The 25,978-nt window shown below is 34.1% G+C and overlaps 2 protein-coding genes across 2 annotated transcripts; one reads left to right on the plus strand and one right to left on the minus strand.

Moving 5' to 3' along the window:
• Positions 1-2,661: 2,661 nt before the first annotated feature.
• Positions 2,662-14,002, minus strand: LOC147070736 (uncharacterized). The gene is made up of 3 exons (XM_085949242.1): positions 13,822-14,002; positions 5,668-5,873; positions 2,662-3,373 (listed from the first exon to the last, which is right to left on the minus strand). Exons 1-3 carry the CDS (start codon positions 14,000-14,002, stop codon positions 2,942-2,944), a joined length of 819 nt encoding a protein of 272 aa, XP_085805368.1. The 3' UTR covers positions 2,662-2,941.
• An 8,231-nt stretch (positions 14,003-22,233) lies between these two features.
• LOC147070737 (uncharacterized) lies at positions 22,234-22,749 on the plus strand. The gene has a single exon (XM_085949243.1). The coding sequence runs from the start codon at positions 22,234-22,236 to the stop codon at positions 22,747-22,749; it is 516 nt and encodes a 171-aa protein (XP_085805369.1).
• The last annotated feature ends 3,229 nt before the right edge of the window (positions 22,750-25,978 follow it).

A 25,978-nucleotide genomic window follows, 5' to 3' on the forward strand; every position in this document is an offset into this window, starting at 1 on the left:
ACAATATTTTTGCCGGATCACGCATAGTAGGTATCCAAAGTATTATGTTTTGGCTTACTATCGGTTTAATTGAATTTTAAAAACTAATCAGCACCATCTGCAAAATGTATTCTTAGTTTAATGAAAACAAATAATTAGTATGACTCACAAAGTTTAGAGTGCACTATTTATGTCTAATCTTAAGAGCCTACCTCTACCCCTCGCCACTACTCACTGCAAATGATTTTTTTGTGTGCGCACCAACTGAATCTAGGTATATTATCATGGACAGATACAACTCTGAAATTTTTAGTGATACAATTTTTTAGTCTATTTCCTGTGGGTCTATTCTATGCTTATCGACCGCTAAAGTGATAAAGTGAAAAATATTATCAAAGTTAGGGTAGGTTTGTATCAAAATATTAGCACTTATTGTAACAATTACACGAAGCCGGTTTTTATTGTTGCAATAAGTGCTATATTTTAACAGCACCTATCTTGCTGCTGTTAAAATATCGCACTTATTGCAACAATAAAAACCGGCTTCGTGTAATTGTTACAATAAGTGCTAATATTTTGATACAAACCTACCCTAACTTTGATACTATTTATCAATTTAGTGTTCGATAAGTATAGAATAGACCCACTGCAGTAGATATTAAGTAATTACAAAATAAAAATAACTTTTTATATGCAACGTTTTTAAATTTTCTGTTGAACCATATAAACTTGATTTAACTAGCTTAAACGATCAAAAAAATTGTACTTGACATGTCATATTGATTTTCATAGTAACGCACGTACCTATATATTATTAATTTAGTTGCTAGAACCCCAAAACCCTAACAACCAATAATGGTGTCGAAATAACTTTTCATACAAAACAGAATTAACTGAAAAAGAATTCAATTCTACTTAAATATGGCTAAAAAATGCATTGGCATCGTGTTCTGATATATTCTAAATGTTTAAAATGTCTAGCTAGTCGGGAAATTAGTAAAAAATCGATTGCAAGATTTGTACCGGACAAAGAACCACCAGACAAATAAGAATACGAGCTAAGAAAAACGTTGTAAAATAAATCGCTAACCTTTGAAATCTTAAATTATCATGAATAAAAAAATCATTCATTAAAGAAAAAGGTAGATTATTGTGATATTATAATATATTCCTAAAATAACTTTCTTTTGTAATATATTCTTAATAGGCCAAAACGTATTTGAGAACATATATTTGAATATAGTGATAAAAAATAATAATTAAAACATTATTTTTTAATTTATTATTTTGAATATCTTTATTTATTTTACTAATATCTAAGTTAGTATGTCAGTGGCCTTCGATGCATAATAAATAATAATATTATTATTGGGCAACTCCTAATTGATTATTTTGTTGTCTTTTTGTAGGTTATACTTAATATTTTTTTACTAATACATCGATGGCGAACCTGTGGGAACGTGCCTTTGTACGAGTACATAATAAACATTGTACTAAATCGTCCACATAATTATTGTAAGTAGTGATCTTCTGAATAATCCTCTGGGAATGTCCTAAAATATTTATGGAAAGGGAGGAGTTGCTTAAGTCGATTCAACCAGCTGTTGGGCCAATCGGACCGTCCGACCTGATCGCCACAAAAGCCAATTTTGTTGCATTTAGAAACGATTATAGATACTGCCGACATGACGTTCTCTTCACTTAGAATGTTCGGCAGTTTTGTATTAGCTTTTGTTACTTACTACAATTTTTAATATTGCCTCTACTCATCAGCAACATCTTCTTAGCTATGTGTTAAAACTGTGAACTTACATGCTCCGCCCAATTTTAACCGCACTTCCATTATAAACTAACAAGCTCCTCCCATTTAGTAAACAACAGCGCCTAAAAGCGTAGCCAAGAAGATGTTGCAGAAGAGTACGTGGTTATCTCTCCCATGTGTACTCTTAACTTAAAGTCATGTTACTTTAGACAATCGTAGTTTAGATTACAAAATTCTTATTTAAATAAAATAAAAAAAGCCATAATCAAAAAGCCATAATCTCATATGGTGTTGTCATTTGTCAACACAATTATTATTACAATTTGCAAAGCAAATCCCTCATCTATGACGATGATTTGCGTTTAAAATGTAAATTGATCATTATTATACATCCAATCCAATCCAGAGATCATAATAATACATATTGATTCAATAAACGAGAATTGTATCATTATTTCATTATCTTTACATTTTCTAAAGTTTTATAAAGTTGTCTTGTTTGAAAACTATATTTAGTTTAGCATCACAAATAGTTAACACTAGTGTTAGTTGAGTATATTATTAATATTTACATTTTTGTCCTAATTACATGAGATGGAAATGTTCGCCACCTCTGTACTAGGATATCTTTTAGAATATTACTTGTTTTTTCAATCAAAATGGCAAGTGGAATGAATGGTAGATAAAATGTAGGACATTGTTTTTCAGCGATGTTTGGATAAATTAAAATTCTTTTTATGGAATAAAAAAAACTATAATAAATTATTCATTATAAACAGTCCTAAAAATACAAAATTTATTGAATTATAATTAGTAGCCTCTTCAACAACAAACTACCATATTGGTGTGTGATAATTACAGACGGATTCAATAAAATATATGTCTACTTTATATACAGAATTAATAGTGATATTGTAATAATTGTATTGTACAGAATTGCCTTACATTATCATAAAGCACTGTTCATTATTTAAAATCTCTTTTGTATAGAAATAATATAAATTAAATTAAAAACTTAGGTAGGTTAACAGTTATAAAAACTCTCGTTGGAATAAATACATCGCAGTGGCAATACTGGAAAAAAACATTGCATGTTATTCAAATTGATTCGAAACAACCGTAAATTGGCGGGATACAATATTATAACAGCCTTATTCCCACGGTAACCGTTTTATCCAGTCTCAACTGCGTTTTACTCTATTAGTCTAATAATCTACATTCTTCATATTTGCGCTCGCAGGCGCCACCGTGCTCCATTAGTTCGCGAACTTCCGGTAAATACTGAAAAAGCGCGCTAATAGGACTTTTTTTTCGACCTTTAAAATTATCGCCACTTCCTGTCGAAGTGTTGTTCATATTTTCGATTGTCGCCAGAGCCCGCTGCATTCCCCATACGAATGGCGCCGTTTTACACACGAGCAGTTGAACGCAAGAGGTGTCATCGCCATTTTGCGATCTTTCTTGCAGCGTTTCGATTATTTTATCCGGTAAATCTCGATCTCTCGTGGCTCGGATTAGGTTTTGAAGTTTTTCTGACGGATTATTCAGTATCCAATCGATTGGAGTGCCATCTCTGACTTTTCGCGGCGATTCTAGCCGTGCCGGATTTCTCGGAAGCAGTGAAGATTTTATCTGAAAAAATACAGATGTCATTAGTATTTAACTATTAAAAAATACACATAGATGTCGCTATACATTCAATATGATGATAAAAATCAATTGAAGAGGGTACTGTTTTGATTTTTCATGTACTTTATAAAATAAATAATTGTATTGTTATCATACCGAAGCTCAATTCGTTATAAATAAAGAGCATTTTTAAATGATAAAAATAATCATAAGAAATGTTATAATACTAAGATGAACGTGTTTAACGGACATTTTGATGCATAGTAAGAATCGTTTTCTTCCTGTCGCTACAACCATATGTGGGTCTTGGCTTCCAGCATCTTCCTCCATCCAGGTCTGTCCAGAGCCTTTCCCTGCAATTTAGGACACTCAAGGTCATGAATTCCATCTCGATAATATCTATCCATCTTTTACGAGGCCTACCAGGTCTTCGTTTGCTTTGCTTCGTCCGGCTCCCCAAATGTAATTTTCACGTGCCATCTAAGCCGGCCCAATTGCAAAAGCAATGCCCCATGCAAAGCGTACAGCTAGTAATTATTGTATCTTTGACTCCACCTTAACCATGTGTCATTGATCGGTTCGAAGATACCACGCAGCACGCTCTGCTCAAATGAGCCAAACACTCTTTCCATGCTTTGAGTTTAAGTCATGTACCAGGTCTCTGAGGCATACATGACAGGTGGTATTATTAGTGTTTTGTACAATATACATTTCAAGTGACAGTGCAATGCCATCATCATCATCATCATCAGCCTGAATCTATCCACTGCTGGATGAAAGCCTCTTCAAGCTGCTTCCACTTTCTCGGTCCTGTGCATTGCGTTGCCACGTACTTCCGCAGAACTTTATCATTTCATCGATCCAGCGGCCTCCAGGTCTACCCTGCGGACGTTTTGTACTTCTTGGATACCACTGGATGACTGGATTCGTCCAACGATTGTCTCTTCTTCGAGCTATGTGTCCAGCCCATCTCCATTGAAGGATTTTAATAAACTCTATTACATCGCAAACCCTTGTCTGCTTTCTTAACCACTCATTCCTCTTTTTGCCCTTTCGCGTTATGCCCAGAATGCACCTCTCCATAACACGATTTGCTACTCTAAGTTTATGGATCTCTCTTTTACTTAGGGACCATATTTCACACGCATATGTGATCACGGGAAGCACACACTGGTTGAACACTTTTCGCTTTAGGCACAGTGGAAGGTCACTTTTGAAGACATTATTCAGGCGGAAGCACGGCCAAGAGCACTCCAGCCTAGCTTTACTCTGCGAACAATTTCATCAAATATACATCCATCTATAGACACCTGTTGTCCCAGATAGATGTAGCTTTTCACCTGTTCGAGCTGAGTGCCATTGATGAGGATCTCTTTTTGGCCCGCAAAGCAGTTGAACATAACTTTCGTCTTTGTTACATTTATTTTCAAACCTACTTTGTTGCTTACTTCAGCGAGTTCCTGCATCCTGCTTTGGAGGTCTTCTGAGTCTTGCGAGAAAATTGCAACGTTGCACCCTTCAATTAGACCGAAGTCACATCAATCGTTACCAAGCACAACTCTTTTTCTAATTAAAATTTTTAGACCTAACATTGTAAGAAATCTTGAAAAACTGAAAAATCTTTTTATTCTGATGTGTTTCGAGCGGCTTATGCGCCGGCTTATAATGTCGATAGTCACAGGTTTGACTCCTGGGGCTGGCAAATACACGTAGTGTTTTTCTATTTGTGTTTGGAGTATGGACTTAGTAGGTTGAGCAAGTGGCTGACATACATTTCTCGTAAAAACAAAAATCTGTCAATACAAACCTCCACTCCGTGAAGGCCCATATGATTTTATTAGGATCGTATATGGTCAAAAGGAAGATAAGAATAAGTTTTGAAATACCTATCAAAGTACTGATTAATTAAACCATTTTACAAAGTAGATTGTATTGTTTTACATATTTTCTGTTATATCGCTAGATATCCAAAGTAAAACTACAGTACAACTGTATTTCGCCATAAGATATTGTCCGGCTTCTATAATATTGACATCTATGTCATGTAAGTAGTACGCCACGCGCTTTTTACATGTTGGCGGTATTGCAACGGGTTTAGTTCCAGAAATGGCCGCAGTGACGTATACGTCTCGAAATAGAAGTCAAAGTCTAGTGTTTTTTCGGAAATTGTAATTTTGGTAATTAATTACACACTTCCTTTATTTAGGGCATGTCAATTGGGTCCGGATTGATTGCATGAATATTATTGTGAGAAATATGTAAAAAATTTTTATACCTAAAGATGAATAATTTCTTACCAGCTGTGCTACAAAAATTATCGAATTCATCACGATGGCGCTGATCTTGGAAGTGTCAAAGCTCAGAAGGCGAAGGAAGGTCGCCAGAATTCCACCAGAAGAAGTCGGTCGGCGCCGATCGTCCTCTGGGTAGTAGCCTTGCTGCCGAGGTTGCTGTTTGAAGGCTTCCATAACCAGGTGGGCAACACTGGATACTCTGTCCAGACCTGATTAAAAGGGGATGTTTTTTTTAAAAACGTTTTATTGACTATTAGTTTGCCATTATCGATACAAACCATTTATACATTTGTTAAACTTGAAGTCAAGAAAGTATATTATTATGGGTGGGAATCAATCGCACATTGCAATAATCAAAATTCACAAAAAAAATAACTTTAACATTTGGAAAATAGTTTTCACATAGATTAAATTAATGATTTCACAAATAAATAGATGAAATCACATAAAATAGTTTGTTTCACAAAACAAAAATCATACATCACTCATTGTAAATATAAATTCACTCAATTTTGACAACTGCACACATTGGTAAAATTGTTTTCACCGATAAATAATATATCGCACAAAGAAAAGGTAGAAATTCACAAATGTCAAAGTAATAATAATTGTAGCGACTATACAATTTATCAGAAGGCAATCGCAAAAATGATGCTTAGGCTTAATTGTCTACGTGGAATAAACTGTTTTCGTAAAAAAAATCATAAAAGCTCATGACGGCACCTGCGGCACAATTACCTAAGTTTTAATTAACGTCACTTTTTAAATAGGTACCTACTTATAGTATTATTTGAATCTGAAAGTAGGTACCTAATACATACTTATGTTTTGCCAAAATATTGTTTAAAATCATTAAACCTATTTTTCTTAGTGTTTGTATTCGTTTACGATTAATTAGTTACAATAGTATATTGATACGTGAAGACTACTTTTTCCTTAGTGCAAATCGATCATTTGAGAGTTGTAGTTGATTTGTGAATATCATCCATTTCCGATATGACGAACATCTTTTTAAATATTGTCAGCGCTTTGTGAAAACCGTCTATTCAATTGTGCGAATATATATTCCCCTATTATTATGTAACTCTTTTATAAGGGAAAAACGGAAAAGTTAGACAGTTAGCCCGTCCGTTTAGATTTTTTTTTTGAAACAATTTTTTCAGAGGGTGAAATTTATTATTATTACAATATACTTACATATTATTATTTTTAAGAAAGACACTAAAAAAATATTTAAAAATATAAAATAAAAATTTCGCGATAATTGGTTTTGTCAATACAGTCTTTATATTTTAAATATGTATGAGACATAAAACAGGCATTTTTTAAAACTATTACTATTCAAGAACACGTTTGTCGTTTGATATAATTCCTTTCCATTATGGTTTTACAGCATTATTTGTTATAAATTCGACTACCCTCGTGCAATCCACATTTTCCCCAATGTGAACGGAATGGGTTTCATCATTTCTGTAGAATATTGTAGAATTAAAACTACCTAGCGCACTGGTGCCCTATGTTATAACTTGTGAAATGAAGTCACCCGACGACATGACGTAAACTCAATACGCGCATCGAGGTGAGCCGCCCAATGCACACGGCTCACCATAGATATAATTATGCTGAAACACCTATTTGTGTATGGGGACAATGAATAACGCCAGTATTAGAGTAGCGTTAATTTCTCGAATGCTATTGACTCACTTCGGTAGTACGTCACAATGATGTCATATGACGCCATGTCGATCGGGCGAAGCCTCGCAAGTTACAACATAAGGCCCCTGATTCCCAATATTTTGGAGATGAAGCCCTATCCAATGAATACGCCACAATTGCTTCGCAAGAGATAAAAACAAACGAGTAGCTAAGTATTGTGTTGGTAAATACGTGTACATATTGTGTTATAGTATCTGGCGTATGGCGTTAAATCTATCGTTTTTTTTTACTTCCATACTATTTTATTAGTTACTAGCTGAAGTACCCGGCTTTGCATAGGGTCGCTTCGTGGTTATATTTGGTATTTAAAAAAATAATTAGAAGTAATTATTTTTTTAATATTAAAATATCTGTGTAATACAATATGAAAATAATTCTAATAGGAGTAAAGGTCAAACAAAAGACCACTAAATTAAAATCGAATCCAAATTATGCAAACGTTATTAATGTTATCAATATGTAGTAAAAAAAATCTAAATTGGATGGAACAAACAAACAACAAACTTTGTATTTTATATAATACTAATTTAGAAACCTTCGCAGGTGTACGCACAATAACTGACAAAAGTTTCATTGCAATCGGATGAATGGTATAGGAACGCATACGAATAGAAGAAGAAGATGATTTTCTAATTCAGAAATCTTTGTGGGTATGCGCACGAATACTCACTAAAGTTTCATTGCAATCGGATGAATGGTATAGGAACGCATACGAATAGAAGAAGAAGAAGAAGATGGTTATACTAATTCAGAAACCTTTGCAGGCGTGCGCACAAAAACTGGTCAAAATTTCATCGCAATTGGATGAATGGTATAAGAACGCATACGAATAGAAGAAGATAGAATAGAAGAAAACGAAAAAGAAAATGGTTGTACTAATTCAGAAACCTTCGCGGGCGTACTCACAACTGGTCAAAAGTTTCATGGCAATCGGATGAATGGTATAGGAACGCATACGAATAGAAGAAGAAGGTGATTTTCTAATTCAGAAATCTTCATGGGCATGCGCACGATAACTCACCAAAGTTTCATTGCAAATAGAAGAAGATAAAATAGTTGTATCAATTCAGAAACCTTTTTGGGCGTGAGCACAACACTTGATCAAAATTTCATTGCAATCGGATGAATGGTATAGGAACGCATAGAAATAGAAGAAGATAGAATAGAAGAAAAAGAATACGGATGTACTAATTCAGAAACCTTCGCGGGTGTTGACACAATTACTGACGAAAGTTTTATTGCAATTGAATGAATGGAATAGGAACGCATACGAATAGAAGAATATATAATATAAGAAGAAGATGGTTGTACTAATTCAGAAACCTTCGCGGGTGTTGGCACAACCACTAACGAAAGTTTCATCGCAATCGGATGAATGGTATAGGGACCATACGAATAAAAGAAGATAGAATGAATAATAATAATAATAATAAGAAGAATATGGTTATACTACCTCAGAAACCTTTGCGGGTGTGCGTACAATAACTGACGAAAATTTCGTCGCAATCGGATGAATGGTATAAAAACCATACTAATAATAGAAAATAGAATGAAGAAGAAGAAGAAGATGATGATTTTTCTAATTCAGAAACTATCGCGGGTGTGCATACAACCACTAACCAAAATTTCATTGCAATCGGATGAATGGTATAGGAACGCATACAGGTCAGACAGAAAGACAGACAGACAGACAGGCATACAGACAGACAGACATTCATGTTTATATATAAGATATAGCCTATACTATTTGCGAAAGTGCAAGCAATAAGTTGACAAAGTTTTATCGCAATCGGATGAACGGTTTGGCAGCGCATAAAATACAAACAAACAAATATTGATTTTTATATTATAGATAAAATACGAAATTCTTCTTAAATATTTTGTTCTTGTAAAAACGATCTTAATAATACTAGTTTCTAGACCAGTGGTTCCCAAAGTTGACTGGGCTCCGACCCATCTAACAAAAATTTCCAATCTTGGGACCCACTTCTTCAGTGGCGCACCCAGGATTTAATATTGGGGGGGGCCCAAGGAGGAGAATGTAAAACAGCCTAATTTCTCGTTGTCTATTGCACTCGGTGTACCTACACCATGGTCCCCACATCCTGAAACGGGCCCTCGTGCTAGGCTTGGCGGGCCCCCTACCTACCGCTAAGATTAAAGGCAGTGTGAAACACTACATTAACGTTTTTCAAATTGTGTTTTAGTTCAAATTAAGGGTACTTATACATAAGAATTATTGGCGATTTTCAATACATCCACTTTAATAATGGAGCTGTCGAGTATCGACACATAATAATCAAAAAATATATTGCACAATTATATAAGTAATTGAAAATGTTCATGGCCAAGAAGTATATTAGCGCCGCAGGCGACTTTTTTTACTATTAAAGCTAATTTATTATGTGTGTTTATCTGGTCAACCGGACACGCCGGGCCCCCAGGCTAGAGCCTTGTCAGCCCTCCTCAGCCATGACCTACACCACTCCGGAATTCGGGTGGACACCGAGAATTTTTTGACAGTTCCATTAGGGATTGGGTTTCTAAAAAAACCTGACATTAGTGTTTCGAAATTTTTGTGTTTTTTTTGCCAATGTTTTTATTTGTCTAAGCCCAAATGCTTATTGGCTTTCAATTTCAATGGTTAAAATCATTCTGATAATTTTCATGTTTGGGGGGTGTCAGGGCCCTTTGCCCCTCCCTGGGTGCGCCACTGTAACCACCTCACTTCAGTGTGAAAAAGCAAACAATCGTACTTAGCTTCCATAGAAATGCAAAGTTTTTTTTTTAAATGCCTGTTTTTAAAGGTCTGGATTAGATGAAATATTGGTCTAGTACAGGTTTTAGCACTGCTGTAATGTTTTCGAAACTATAGATTCCCTGTGTAAATAAAACAGTGCGTATAGGTATATAATGTTAGGATTTCTTGTCTTTGCGAGGGTAACAAATCCTTTAAATGAGCCTAACATTGACGGAGCACCATCCATACAAATTCCTCCATGATATTTTAGATTTTAGACGCGTGCGATCGATTCGGCAACATCGAAATCACATTAGATCTTTCACCGGCTTTCATAATTTCACGAAGGACTTTTTCGGTTTTCGCTATTTCGCGGATTTTTCTGCTTTTATCATTATTTTCGCGGTGCACATGCAACAAGCCAGCGGTGCACCGGTTAAGAGCCACAGTATTTATGCTGAATTCCACCGAAAAAATGTTTTTTTTTTTAATTTACACCACCACCGACCGTGGTGGGCATGGCCCCCACATCATGAATGTTTGGCGGGGCCCCTTACCTATCACCAGGGTTTAGGGGAATGTGATGTTCTACAGTAGTGTTCCCAAATGGTATTCCGTGGATTTATCTATATTGTTAAATAATTCCCTTGAATTCTTGATTTGTCGGACCTCATATCATATTATCGATCGTTATCATACTATAGACCACTGGTCACGACCCCCTCTTGTGGTAGCCAAGTTGCATTCGACCCATCGATATTGGATAAATAAACATTTTTATTTTTCTAGAAACACTAAAAATAATTGTAATATAAAATGATACACGTGAATTATTATCATGTAGTTACGTATATCATATTATTTTCATCATACTTCATATTTTTTATGTTAATTTTGATGAAGTAGTATCTATAGCGCCACATGTGATTTTTTTTTACAATATAACAAATTTCTGGTATGTGTTTATCTCACAATTAGACGAGCCGCCACGCAGGGCCCTCTTAAGCCCGGGCCCCCAGGCTATAGCCCTGTCAGCCCATGGTGGTGGGTGTAGTCGTACTTTTCGCCGAATTTTTATCGTCGATTTTGGGTTTTTTAATAGTGAAGTTCCAAAATATTAATTGAAAATGGAAAAAAAGTATTATTGCATTTAACTTATAGGTGCACAAACCTACCCAACAGAACACAGCCTAATTTCTCGTTTATCGGACTTTTGTCTATAATTGCACTCGGTGTACACCACTCCGGAATTCGGATGGACACCGAGAATTTTTTGACATTTCCATTAGAGATTGAGTTTCTAAAACAACCCGACATTAGTGTTTCGAAATTTTTGTGTTAGAAATTAAAATCTAAGAAATTTTTCTAGAGGGTGCTGGAGAATTTCAAATATTTTTTTTGCCGTGTTTTTATTTGTCTAATCTATTGGCTTTCAATTTCAATGTTTTTGGGGGGGGCCAAGGCCCCTTGGCCCCCCCCTTCCTGGGTGCGCTACTGCACTTCTTAGCTGTTTTAGAGAAAAGAGGGCATACATATTGGTAATGCTCAGATTCCCTAGTGGCGAGTCGTGGAACTATTTAATGATGTCTTATTTGTTCTAATTGAAATAAAAAAAATATTTTTTATAAGTGTTACCAATATGAATGAAAAACTGTTAAATAAAAAAAAATATTACTTAAATACTTACCTGCAAGGTTTTTTTACAAAGTTATTTCAATGGGAAAGGATGTATTTGTTTCTTATTTTTCTTCATTATAGTTTTAGCATCAACTTCAACTTTAGTTTCTTTGAATCGCAGTGAGTTTGATATATCCAATTTATTTCGGTATTTAGTTTTAATGTTAACCATAGCCGAAAATCCAACCTCACATAGATATGAGGTAGTAAAGAGGAGGAGGACTTTCATAACTTCATCGAACAGGCAAGGATAATTATCAGCAACTGAGAGCCAGAATTTCGTTAACTGTTTACGATTGAAACTATTTTTCTGTGACGTATCTTCTGATAAATCAATGAGTTCTTCACTTGCTTTTGTTGACATACCTACTAGTTGGTAAGTCGTCTTGAAATGGGTTACAAATCCAACGCAACGAATCAAACTTTTTCATCTCTTCCCCAAAATAGTCGTCAAAGTTATTTATTAACAGTGATAAATGACTGGAAATTTCAGACAGTACGTTCATCTTAGGCTGCACTTGGTTTTCAATAATAAAAGTATTATTTTTTTATTATTATTTTTTATAATTCATGTATACAGTGGCGAGGGCCCACTCAATATTTGCTCGCGACCCACTGGTGGGTCGCGACCCATAGTTTGGGAAACCATGTTCTAGACACCTTTTTTCTATAATTTTGAGAAAATCTGGCCATTTTTTCTGCCATCTAGGTTAATGAAAATCTAACTAACCAAGCATTCCTTACAAAAAAAATCCCACACGTTAGCGGGTAGCTAAGTTGGTAAAACGGCCGTCTATGAAGCCGTGGCTTCGATCCAGCGGCTGGACATTCATTCTAAATTTGTTATCATGTCAAATGCACAGACTAATATCCCATTTCTCATTGAGGTTGGACTATTTTATAACGTTTTTATTAGATCGTATTCTTGTTTGTCCAGTACAAATCTTGCAATCGATTTTTAACTTACTTCCCGACTAGATAGACATTTGAAACTTTTAAATATATTATAACACGATGCCAATGCATTCTTTTAATACTTTTAGCCATCTTTAAGCAGAATTGAATTCATTTTCAGTTAATTCTGTTTTGTATGGAAAGTTATTTCAGAAAAATCCGTAAAAAGTAAAAGACTATTATTGGTTGCTACGTAGATGGTCCTAGCAACTAAATTATTAATATATATCGTCGGTGTTTTGTAAAAAGTGCGAATTAACCAAAATGCTACTTTACAGGAGGAGGATTTTTAACTTTTAACATTTATTTGTTTTTTACCTGTAGATGATTATAAACATCTAACATGTTTATAATAAAGCTTAGAAAGAATACTGTCATTATAATAGGTATTATTATATAATATTTTAAAAGGCCTAATAGGTCACATTTGATTTTAATTTCGTAATTTTAATTAATTTAATTTTAGTCGATTATCGTTTTTAAGTACTTTTCTGTGGAGATAAAAATTCGCCGTCACAACAGAGCTAGTGGGGTAAATATTGTATTTTCATTAAAATCTCGATTTCGCCAAAATGGTTGATTCGCCCTTTTACAAAACACCAACGATATGTGCGTTACTATGAAAATCAAAATGAAGTGTCAAAATGACATTTCAGTATTCTATATTTGTTTGTTTTTTATTTACTTCATATCAAGTACAACTTTGAGCATATTGAGCATAATAATTCAACAGAAAATTTAAAAAGTTGTATATAAAAAGTTCTTTCTATCTTGCAATTATGTTAACTGTTAATTTAAAGTTCCTATTCTATGCGATTATTACCACACACAGAAATATAATTGCCTACTTTTGAATTTGGGGCTTCATAATAATATACACTATACAACATACAACTATTCATTTATTTATCTAATACAAAAATATAATAATGCTGTTAAAATAGGGTTAAAAATCATGGTGAAAATGCATTGTAGGTATATTAATAATTAAATATGTATAACACACTATTAAATTGTGTGCTAATTATTATTGAATTCATTATAATTATTTCATTATGGTATCTACTTACCCAAAAGTTTCCCCGCCATCTGCATTCCTGTTTTCAGCTTCACCAAGACTCCAGGATTCTGGTCTTCTTCCCTGTCCCCCTTGACTCTCTTGAAGAATGTCGCATCAACTTCGCCGGGTGCGAAAGAAACTACGAGAATAAATATCACTGACATCCAGATGATAGCTTGTTTTATTGCCATGGTTTTTGGTGAACTGACAATGCTGAGAAAATTATGTTTTTCCTTGACTTACAGCTGTCGTTAGGGGTGTGCCAAGACATCTGTCCACACAGTAAAGTTAATCAAGATTATTTTTAATAGACTAATACGGTCATAATAATATATTCACCTCTCACTGGCGCGCACATGGGAAAAATGGTATCGGGGGTCCATTCCAAAAAACTATTTTAAATATTTTTTTAGGCGGCGGGAGTACAAATTTAGCCAGTGTCACTGATTTTAGAGTTTACCCGTGGACACCCACACTTTTCCGGGTACGTACCTCATATCCAGACATTCCGCACTTTGAGTCTAGCTGTAAACATTTTGACTGATTGTCTGAGTGCGCGCGGCCCATCGGTTATGATTATTATGATCGTTTGCGTCCGTATGTGTCTTCTGCACTGTCTTGTCATGTACCACACGTGACAGGGTAAGCCGGTTCTCATTAATTTTGTATTCCCTGATTTTGACAAAATTTACAGTGGAGTTTTTATTCTATTTTATGAGAGCAACATTGCCATTATGGCAACGTAATAATGCCAACCCTGCTGTTTACATGGCTACTGACTCCTAAATGAGTGTGCGCATGGTTCGGTAGCCAATTCGTGACCGTAAAGATCTGACGAGAACAGATATGATGAAAGGTGATAGATAGTCAATGGATGAAGACGTGGAGAAATTGCTATGCGATTATTTATCACTCTTTTTGGCGGTAAATTGTCACACTTTTACCGTTTATGTCGTTCTATTAGGTAAGTATGGGTACCTACCTGTACTTACCTGTACATACTTACCACGGTCACGGTCATAATCAACTATCCGTCTATTCTTGGTGTTGGAATATAATTATTGATACTTGGGCAAAATGTGTTTGTAATTTATTATTTTGATAGTGTTTATGGCGGCTAGACGACTTTCTAGGAGGTGGGGTTTAGCCATCAATTATTAAATTTATACACACCTACCTACTTTCTCATATTATACATTATGTACCAAGCTACTTATAATAGTATGATTTTATTGGTGAGTAAAGGAGTATTTTTTCAGAATAAATAATAATTATTTGAGTTGTTACTTAAGGCTACACTTCACCTGAGGCACGGTCTAAAATTGAAGATTGTGCAAATGACGCGTGCAGAACAAAACATAATTTGCCATAAAAAGTCAACATGCGTCCATTTAATGTTATGTTTATTGTTCTATTACTAATACTAATAATATATCCATTGACATGTTTTCTTTTTCAAGTAAATGGGTAACGTTTTTTAGTCATCTTTACGCAATTTAAGAATTAATTCCCCCGTCGCCATCACAAAACAAATTGACGTGTTCACAGCTCGACTTTCGCTCTCCGATTGCCAGCCAGTCCGAAATTTCGTCGCACCTATAGTTGAAAATTATTTGCCGTTTCACTGAAGTACCGTCTTAATCACATCCAAAAAGCGTGCTTAAAAATATTAACTTAATTATTATTAATAATAATTATTATAGACTTACCATTATCAGTTTTGAACAACGACATATAACGAGCGTTTTTACTCACCTAGGGGTCATTTGATTCGCTCCGCAGTATGCGTATACTAACGCTAATGCATTCACATCTTTTGTAGAACGAGATTTGTACCGCGGCGACGGGGTGGGATTGAGTGACACCCCACCCCGGTCAGTAAAAAATAGACAAAAAATAGCTTTCTTAATTATTTGTACATAGGTGTCACCGTAAAATAGGGCGTATTTAATTAAATTAATTATTTTAATACCGCGTAATCATCATTATGTTATAACATATTTTACAATCATTGCTTTATTTATTGATTATATTAAATAACAATCAATATGTCTATAAAATTGCGTCGGGTTAAGATGGATAAAATAAATTAAATAGTTAATTTAATCATGTAATTAAGTATTAACGATGTGGGGATGGTCCCTGTCCTACGAACCCTTAAGGTAGAGCCGGCCTTGGTGTTTATCCCATTTATTTACCATTTAGGAGGGACCTTTAGATAAAATCACATATAATGAGTGACCTCTCAAGTCACAGTGTCGTCGTTAAGCGGACTTAGAATGCCATCCCCTTTCATTATCAGTTTAAAATTATCTGCAATTCGTTAGGTAGCTACCTACTTTCCTAGTTTTATTATTTATATTGGGCTTTGATTATTTTTTGAACTGGGGTGTCAATACTTTCTAATGAAACTGCCACTGCCCTCAAAAGTCGTAATATTTTGCATTCGTTCCTTCATTCGCTGCACATTAATAATGTACCGCCCCTTTGCAATCCATGACCTGCCTAATCACACGGGACGTTGCTGTTTACATAGATTTGTTGCATACATGATTTATGACAGTTCGTATCAATGACATATTTGGGGCAATTCATTGGTCGATCTGGTCGCCATAAAAGCCAATTATGATGCGCTAAAAATTGTGGCGTCTTATTGCGGGTGTGAACATCTCTTCACATAGTTTTGTTTGTCCGTGTTCTTTTAGCTTCGTTTTTTGTATTATATTGTATTATAGATATATATAAGTACCATTAAATTAATTTATTTCATGTTAATTCTATGCGTTTTCTCTCTCATGGCACTTTTTTATTATTAACATAATATGTCAATCAGTAAACGTAGTGCCTTGTGATACGTTTGATTAAGACCGAATGTGGTGTGAGGCGGATTAGTTTGGCGCAGGGCTCGAAATGGACCAGAGAGCACCAGAGCGCCGTTCCGGTTCATAAAATCTTCAAAATTATTGCTCCGTCTCGTGGAAATATTAATTTGACCGTCTGAGCTAGATATTATGTCATTTATACTAATCTAACACAATTATTTTTAGAAAATACACATACAATTAGATAATAATAGCGAGCACTCCGGTTCGTGAAATTTTCGATTTCGAGCGCTGGTTTGGCGGGAGTCTATGTCTGTGTTGTAATGTGATCACTTTGGAAACCGGAGTCTCCGAGTTACTATGATTGGTTGTCGTTTTTAGTTATATTCCCGATTCCGATGTCGAGATTGATGACAGTGGGTACTATATTGTCGTTGAGCTGTTAAAACCTTCGATGTGGCAAAATTTACACGTAGCAAGAGAGACAGAAACTGCTTTCTTTGTAAGCACAAACATGAAGGTAGACTCTAAAACTTTATCTATATAACAGGCATTATTGAAGGGCTCCTTATCATATTGCGTTTGTAATAAATAGCTTCAGTGTAGATGGGGTTGAAAAATTACAGACAAATGGCCTGGAATGTAGGACACTACCTTTCAAATTCAAATTATTATTATTTTTGGCACATAACATCTATTAATTATTATTTTTTTTCCGACCATGTCCGATCCTAATAGGATCATATGGGCCTCCACAGAGTAGTTTGTATTAACAGATATGTCTTTTTACGAGAAAATGGATGTCAGCCACTTGCTCAACCTATTAGGTTCATACCCTGACTCACACACAAATTGAAAATTATTAATTTAACAAATTATTAATTTAAGACGTTCACAACATGGCATTTAGAAGCAAAGAAATATCAATAAAACAGTATTACATAATATAAAAAAGAAATATATCAGCATTAAACAGTAGAAAAGTGTAAATACAAAAAAATATTAATTAGATAGAAGGAAGTACACCGAATGAGCTAAGCAGACCATATTTTAAGAATTTATAAAACAATGCCCACCTATACTCATCATCACGCAGGTGGTATATGTCAATATCCGAAATGATTTGGTTGTACAGAGTTATTGCCCTCCCAATTCGCATTACCAATGGCAGGTTAGTTCTGCACCTTGGGAGAACAAACAACTGATGCTGCCGATTTCTAAGATAGTTATCAGGGACACACAGGTCAATATTGTCAAGATTGCCAGAATTCTCATTTTCACCGCGTAGGTATATATCGGAAAAAATACGTTGCCAAATGTAAATCAGTATGTAAGCATATCTAAAAGGAAGCCAGTTGGATAAAGCCACGGACAGTATACACACATATATATTTTACGTTTTTTTTTACAACGTTTATATTAGCTCGTATTGTTGTTTGTCCGGTGGTTGTTTGTCCAGTACAAATCTTGCAAATAATTTTTAACTAACTTCCCGACTAGCTAGACATTTGAAACTTTTAGAATATATCAGAACACGATGCCAATGCATTCTTTTAATACTTTTAGCAGAATTGAATTCATTTTCAGTTAATTCATTAACTTTAAGTTAATGCTCATTAACATTAACGTTAAGTCATTTTGACCTTTCATATTGATTTCCATAGTAACGCACGAATATATTAATAATTTAGTTGCTAGGACCATCCCCTTAGCAACCAATAATAATCTTTTACTTTTTACGGATTTTCTGAAATAACTTTCCATACAAAACAGAATTAACTGAAAATGAATTCAATTCTGCTAAAAGTATTAAAAGAATGCATTGGCATCGTGTTCTGATATATTCTAAAAGTTTCAAATGTCTAGCTAGTCGGGAAGTTAGTTAAAAAACGATTGCAAGATTTGTACCGGACAAATAAGAATACGAGGTAATAAAAACGTTGTAAAAATTGAGGGAATTGTTTATTGGATAAAAAAATACATTCCAGAAAGATTGGCAAAAAATACCAACTTATTATTCGATTTATTTTTCTGCACGATCAGTTTTCACTGCGATTAGTTTTAGGTATGATCAATCTTTCGAAATTAATTGTAAGTTAATATCATTGATTTTTAACTAATTAGTTGTGTCCTTTTCATAATCGAGATAATATAAATAAATTTATTATACTATAAATAAACATTTGGCCTATATAGTCCGTCTACTGGCTGTAGATACAGTTAATGTTTAAAAAATTGTCACGACATTAACCTAGCCATTAAACGGAAACATTTTTGTTCTACTGCAGTGTATTCATTACCCTAACTGTTGTTTAAGACAATATTATTTTATATCTTCCATAAAACTAAGAAAATGCCGGGGAACTCCCCGAACCGTATAATGTCGTTTAACTTTACGTGGTTTTCCGTTACGGCGCAGTTCTGTGAAATTTTCGACAATAGAGGGTCGCAGTTTTAGAAGCAAATGTGTTTTACTGTTATTTCTTGTTGGAAATACAATGATATTGAAACAAGGGTACTATTCGGTTATCAGGAATACAGCGGAAAACATATTTTGAAAATAGCTGTTAAACTGGATTATTTGTTAGGTTAACCTAACCAAACCTAACCTAACCCAACCTAACCTAACCTAAACTAACCCAAACTAACAAATAATCCAGTATATCGGGTATTTTCAAAATGTGTTTTCCGCTGTATTCCTGATAACCGAACAAGTACCGAAACAAGTAAAGAAACACTAAATAATATGTTTGTATTTTTCTTACACTGATATTCATTTTTTTTTTTACATAATATAGTGAACATTACAAATTATTAATTTAAGACGTTCACAACATGACATTTAGAAAGAAAGAAATATTATTAAAATAGTATTACATAAAAGTTATTAAATAGTAGAAAAGTGTAAATACAAAATTATATAAATATCTATATATATATGATACAAGGAAGTACCTACACCGAATGAGATAAGCAGACCCAAGGCCTGAACAAAAACGATGCATAAGTGCGAGTGAGAAAGTATTCGGAACCCTTATAATCTCTGCGACACGCACTAGAGTAAGATAAAAGGTTTACAGATCTGAGAGATGGTTTGCTACGGTGTAGCCGGCAAATCTTAGCTTATTGCATAACTAAGCGTCGATAACCGTATTGCTAAAATTGCTATTTTTTGTGTTAAACATAAAGTCAGCGGTAAATATTTTTAGTTAATTAAGTAGAAAAGATGGTTCTGTGTGTTGTATTAAAATATGGTAGCCGTACGGATAAGCAAGAAAATGGTATTACGTTTCATAGGTAAGTTGATACATGTTCGTGATAATTTATTTGTATATTATTATATATTTTAATATCAGTGACCTAGTGTTTCTTTAAAATAACTTAAAATATGGATATCTTTACCTAATGGTTGCATTTTGACCGCTTAAAAATACTATATAGGTAATGTAAAAAAATAGAAAATTATATTCTAATTCTGAGCGTCTAATGCAAGCACTTTGGGCGAGCACTACCAAAATGGTCTATGGTCTCGAACATTTGTAGACAAATGCGTTCGCTCGCCCACAAACCAAACGCATGGCACGCGACTTCATTTAGCAATGCAACGGGTGGCGTCTAGATGTATCTATAGATTGATCTATAGTCTATGAGCAGACCCTATTTTAAGAATTCATAAAACAATGCCACCTATACTCATCCTCACGCAGGTGGAATATATCAACATCCGAAGCGATTTGGCTGAACAGAGTTATTGCCCTCCCAGTTGGCATCACCAATGGCAGGTTAGTTCTGCTCCTCGGGAGAACAAACAACTGACGCTCTATATTTCTAAGATAGTTATCAGGACACAAACGGACATTAACAAATCTTATAATTATGATTGTTAAGCCACCTGCATTCGACAACAGCTGATTGTGGATGTAATATATATTATTGATTAATTTAATAAAACGCAAAATGTTTTAGTAGGGACTTATTCCACTTTCATTATTTAATACATTTGGACCGATTTCGCCTGTGAGGCGGACGAAACAGGTCCAAATTTATTAAATAATATCTACAAGTGGAATAAGTACTAAAAAAAATTGCGTTTTATTAAATTAATCAAAAATACAATGCAGTTCCAACATGAATTGACAGTTAACACAATAAAAGATAAAAATGAATGCAACATCTTGCAATACCCCGGAGCTGAACATCTTTAGTTATACCTGCAGTAGACACCCACGGTGGCTGCGCGGCTTAAGCGTTGGACTATCAAGCCATGGGTCCCAGGTTCAAATCCTGGGTCTGGCAATTACACATATTGTTTTTCAATTTGTGTGTGAGTCAGGGTATGGACCTAATAGGTTGAGCAAGTGGCTGACATCCAATTCTCGTAAAAAATAAAATCTGTTAATACAAACCTCTACTCTGTGGAGGCCCATATTATGATCCTATTAAGATCGGACATGGTCGGAGAGAGATGTTTATTACTCAATGCGTGGAATATCTCTGGGTAAGTGGAATGTACCTGAAAAAGTGCGGTATTCCGTGGTTGTAGCGACGAGAAGATATTAGTAATAAGCGGGGTAAATATAGAAGTCAGAGGCACCTGCTAGATATTGTTAACCCCGCCCTTTCCCAGCGCCTTAAAATCAATAAAAATATTAGGGGTATTTTTCAAAATGAACCATCTCAAACCTTTTTTCTGTGTGCGCTCCTGAATCATCAAGTGCATTGAGCAGTCTGACATATTGGGTCACTTTCCATTCAGATTAGCAGGTATTGTATTGACTTCCGACGTTGACATATTATTATATCACCAACAAAACAACATATTTTTTTCAGCATCTCATCAAGCGGGCCGCTGTTTTATAACGTCTGAATTATATTCACTGTACTCTGTAGGCCACAGTAATTATTTTAAAACTTGTGCATTTTATTGCTGACATCTTGCGCGAATGACATATTCAAATGTATGCGATATTCATTGCATAATACAGATCTAAATTAACGTACCCGACAGTGAAAAAATAATACTAAAATATAAAAAAGGGTACCTGCATTATAATCAGTTGATTGGTGTGTAATAATATTAAGTGATGTAATTAATTTAAATATATTTGATTGGTGTTGTGTGTACAGTTATATGAAAATTTGTAACGCAAATTTTCTTCAAATTGACAGATAAACAAAACAGTGTTTGTTCATAAAAGGAACGATAAAAGTGTTTTTTTTAAACGCTAAAATAAATAAATATACCATAGTGTTTAAAACAGTGTTTTTGAAAATACAATACATCAAATAAATCATAGATATTAATAAATTTAAAATAATTGAATCTATTGAAAATAATTTACAATATATCAAAAGATGTTATTAAAAACAAAAATATCTTGATTTTATGAAATAATCATATTAATATTTGTGTTTGTTTTATTTTAAAATATAAAATTGAATTATTAAACAATTAAAATATTAAGTGAATGCTTAGTTTAAAAAAAATAACAATAATGGCATTGACGTGTTTCAAAATAGAAGTAAAAGCATTTTTATTGATAACTATAATGGTAACATCAGTATCACCAAACAATATAACAATATTAAATAAAGACAATATGAAGTTTTCGAAAGAAAAACTCGACGATCTTCGAGTATTGAGTGAACTACCCTTAAGTAAATTGCTAAGGGTTAAAAACTCCATGTATGACTTTATAGAAAACCAATTGGACATGGATTATTATGGAGAAGCTAAAGACAGTACGTCACCTGAAGCATTGGCGTTGAATTCTGACAATGACGATCCGTTGCGAAGGACTGGTATGAATTCCAAGAAAGGAAAAGGGAAAATAAATACCCTTTTCATGTTGTCTATAACGACTTTGGCGTTTTTGGCGTTTGGTGGTTATTTACTGTGCCTGATCGTCCAAGCCATTAAGGCGAAGACTACTACGACACCTCCTGCAGGCACTCAGCCTATTGTGTTGATGTCAGGGTCGGTGAAGAAGAAGAAACCGCAGTTTAATTATGGGAGAAGGAAGAGGAGAGAGCTTTGGGACAATCCGGATCCTGACGATATGTACAGCGGTTTGATAATGATGGCCGAGGGTTATGCTGCATGGAATCTGCCTTGATGTCATCAGAGATGTTGTTTACTCCCAGCTGATGATCTTCCATGTGCAATTATTTATTTAATAAACGATGATAGAATGAACTTAATACCTACAGCGTCGCTGCTGCCTGAGTGACAGCCTAAAATTGCTACCACCGCCCCCCCCCCAATTTAGTGGTAATGATAAATTAATCAAAGACATGTCATCAAAATATTTATATTATAATAAAACATAACGATATATTATTATTAATTACATATTATTATCGATATAGGACGGAAGCACAATTTAATAAAAAAATGATGTCGAAGAGAATTGCGCAGCAGGCAAATTTTTTTACTATCCATGAAACAAACTCATGAGTTATATTTTTTAAATCTTGTACCTCTATAGCTCATTTAATTTTTTGACGCCCTTAGTCGTTCAAATAATTATATTTTTGCAGAAACGTTTTATTTATCACGACGTTATATGACATAGACACATCCTGTTAAAACTTTTAAAGAATGTTTTTAGATATTTTTTATACATATACGATGGATTAGTCATATATTGGAGATTTTAGAGTCCTAATTTAAAAAAAAATATGTGTATAATTCGCTTTAACTCTTGTATTTGCAACCCTTCAGCAGTAGGTAACATACAAAGGCATTTCATAAATTCCATCATAATGTTCAGTTTTTGCAATTTTATAAAACTTTTACAACCCCTTGAATTCGGCCGCCTGAATGTTTAACACCTAACACCCCTGATAAACGCATCCCTGAATATTATATCTGTTTTTTTTTTGTATTTGAGCTATTGCGTTCTATATTCTCACTTTTTCAGGGACCACGATGTCTTTAAGAGCATACTTCAGTGAAACGGCAAATAATTTTCAACTATAGGTGCGACTAAATTTCGGACTCGCTACCAATCGGAGAGCGATAGTCGAGCTGTGAACACGTAAATTTCTTTTGTGATGGCGTCGGAGGAATTAATTCTTAAATCGTGTAAAGATTACTAAAAAACGTTACACATTTACTTGAAAAAGAAAACATGTCAATGAATATATTATTACTAATAGAACAATAAACATTTTTATGACAAATTATGTTTTGTAGTCACGATCGTTTTAGACCGTGCCCCAGCTGAAGTATAGCCTTAAGAATAGACTCTGAAATTAGTGCGAAACGTCAATGAAAAAAAGAAAATATTTTCTAACACACAGCTCAGATAGGTACTACCAGCATATTACATATATTTTATAGCTATGAAAATGAAAATATCAATTTTTTGTATATTGTGAAATTAGTTTTTAGTGAATATCATTTTCGACCATGATATTAATTGACAAAATCAAATTCCTTTTACATCACTACCATAGTATAATAATATTTTAAGAACTAAATCAAATGTAGCTGCTTTGCAAACAATTTTGAAAATATTTTTTTAATATCGAACAGCCATTAACTTTCCATGAAATGTAAATTTATTTTGAAACGGTCATGTTACGTGTATATTTTTACGATTATTTTGTCCTTAATAAAGGGGTTTTTGTTAATTTGCTGGCAACTCATTTTCACATAAAATTACCTGTAGTTCATTATGGCTTTAATTAAATATCTTAATTATAATTAGATATCTTAAATTATAGGCTATAATTAGATATCTTAAAGTAAAATTAAATTAAGTTTATAAGAATTTTAGATTATTTTTAACTACTTATATATTTTATGGTCATATTATAGTAAATTTTGGGTATTTTATAATCATATATTATTAATTTGGAATTGGTTGATGTGGAATAAGGGATTGTTATATGTATATATATTATATTAGTAATTTATTTAATTTTTTCTCAATATTATTTATGTATTTACTTGTATTAAATTTATTGCAGCTAAATACTTGGGGACATAATAAGTTAATAATTTACATGTATTTTTTTAATGAATTATGAAGAATATACTTATATTATATTAACATATTATTGTTTTGAAGTCATTGTGTGACATGTACAGGAGCGTACACATAAAAATGGTGTGGGGGGTTCCATTTTGAAAAAAAATATAATCTCTATATATATAAAAATCTCGTGTCACGATGTTTGTGGTCGAACTCCTCCGAAATGGCTAAACCGATTTTTATGAATTTTTTTATGTATATTTGTTAGGTATGAGAATAGGTCAACAAGTATATTTCATACCGCTATGTGATTAGGGTATCTCTATCCAGAAAAATTTTCTTTTATTTTTTTTACAATTTTTTTTTTGTATTTTTTTTATTATTTGGCATAAAAAAATACTTATAACCCCAAATTTTCACCTTCCTACCCCCACCCTCCCATTTTGTAATCGCGATTTTATTATTTTTGTATGAACAAATTTAACCGTCGTTCGTATTTCAAACAGAACGAAATTATTTATGTTGTTGAATGACAGATGGCGCTACGTCCGAGAAGAATTCAAGAGAAGCGTCGCATCATTTTGACATTTCATTCGGCATACCACAACGCAGTGCGTGCAAAATTTTGTACGATTTATTTTATTTATCTATTTTTATGTGCGTGTATTACAGTGCACAATGCCAGCAAGACGCAAGGGAGGCTATTTGGGCCATATAACGAATAAAGCAACAAACATGCGAAATAGTAGAGCAGAAAGAACAGACGAACAAATCCAACAAGACAACAAAACCGTGCGTGTAAGCATGTCGCAATTGCGTGCATCTCAATCACAAGAGGCACGAGCTGAACGAAATCAACAACGACAATTGGAACGGAGCCAAGCACGCCGGTTCGTAGTTAACACACGCAGAGCAAATGACCGACAACGCCAACAAGTACACCGAACATTTACATCCGCTTCGTTCCTTCGTCTCGCATTCGAGTACGAGCCAGATATTGAATATTCCGCTCATCCGAAAGTGCTGATTGGTGCTATGGACAAAGAATTTCCCCATTGTCATGCGCTCAAATTCAAACATGAGTCAGGCGGGATGTGTTGCGCATCAGGAAAAGTGCAACTACCAGAAATTGAGATACCACCAGAACCATTGAACGGCTTGCTCATCGGCACGGTTCCAGATTCAAACCTGTTCCTGAAGTCCATTCGCACATTCAATTCATGCTTCCAAATGACTTCGTCCGGAGCAACAGAAATAGTTCACAATACTGCGGCAAATGGTCAACAATTCCATTCTACGTTCAAAATCAAAGGCCAAGTATACCACAAAGTAGGCTCATTGCTGCCAATGCCAAACGAACCAC

The sequence above is a fragment of the Rhyacophila brunnea genome, unplaced genomic scaffold (genome assembly GCF_057557595.1).
Source record: "Rhyacophila brunnea isolate RB1 unplaced genomic scaffold, BYU_Rbru_1.0 scaffold_21, whole genome shotgun sequence".
Taxonomy (NCBI): domain Eukaryota; kingdom Metazoa; phylum Arthropoda; class Insecta; order Trichoptera; family Rhyacophilidae; genus Rhyacophila; species Rhyacophila brunnea.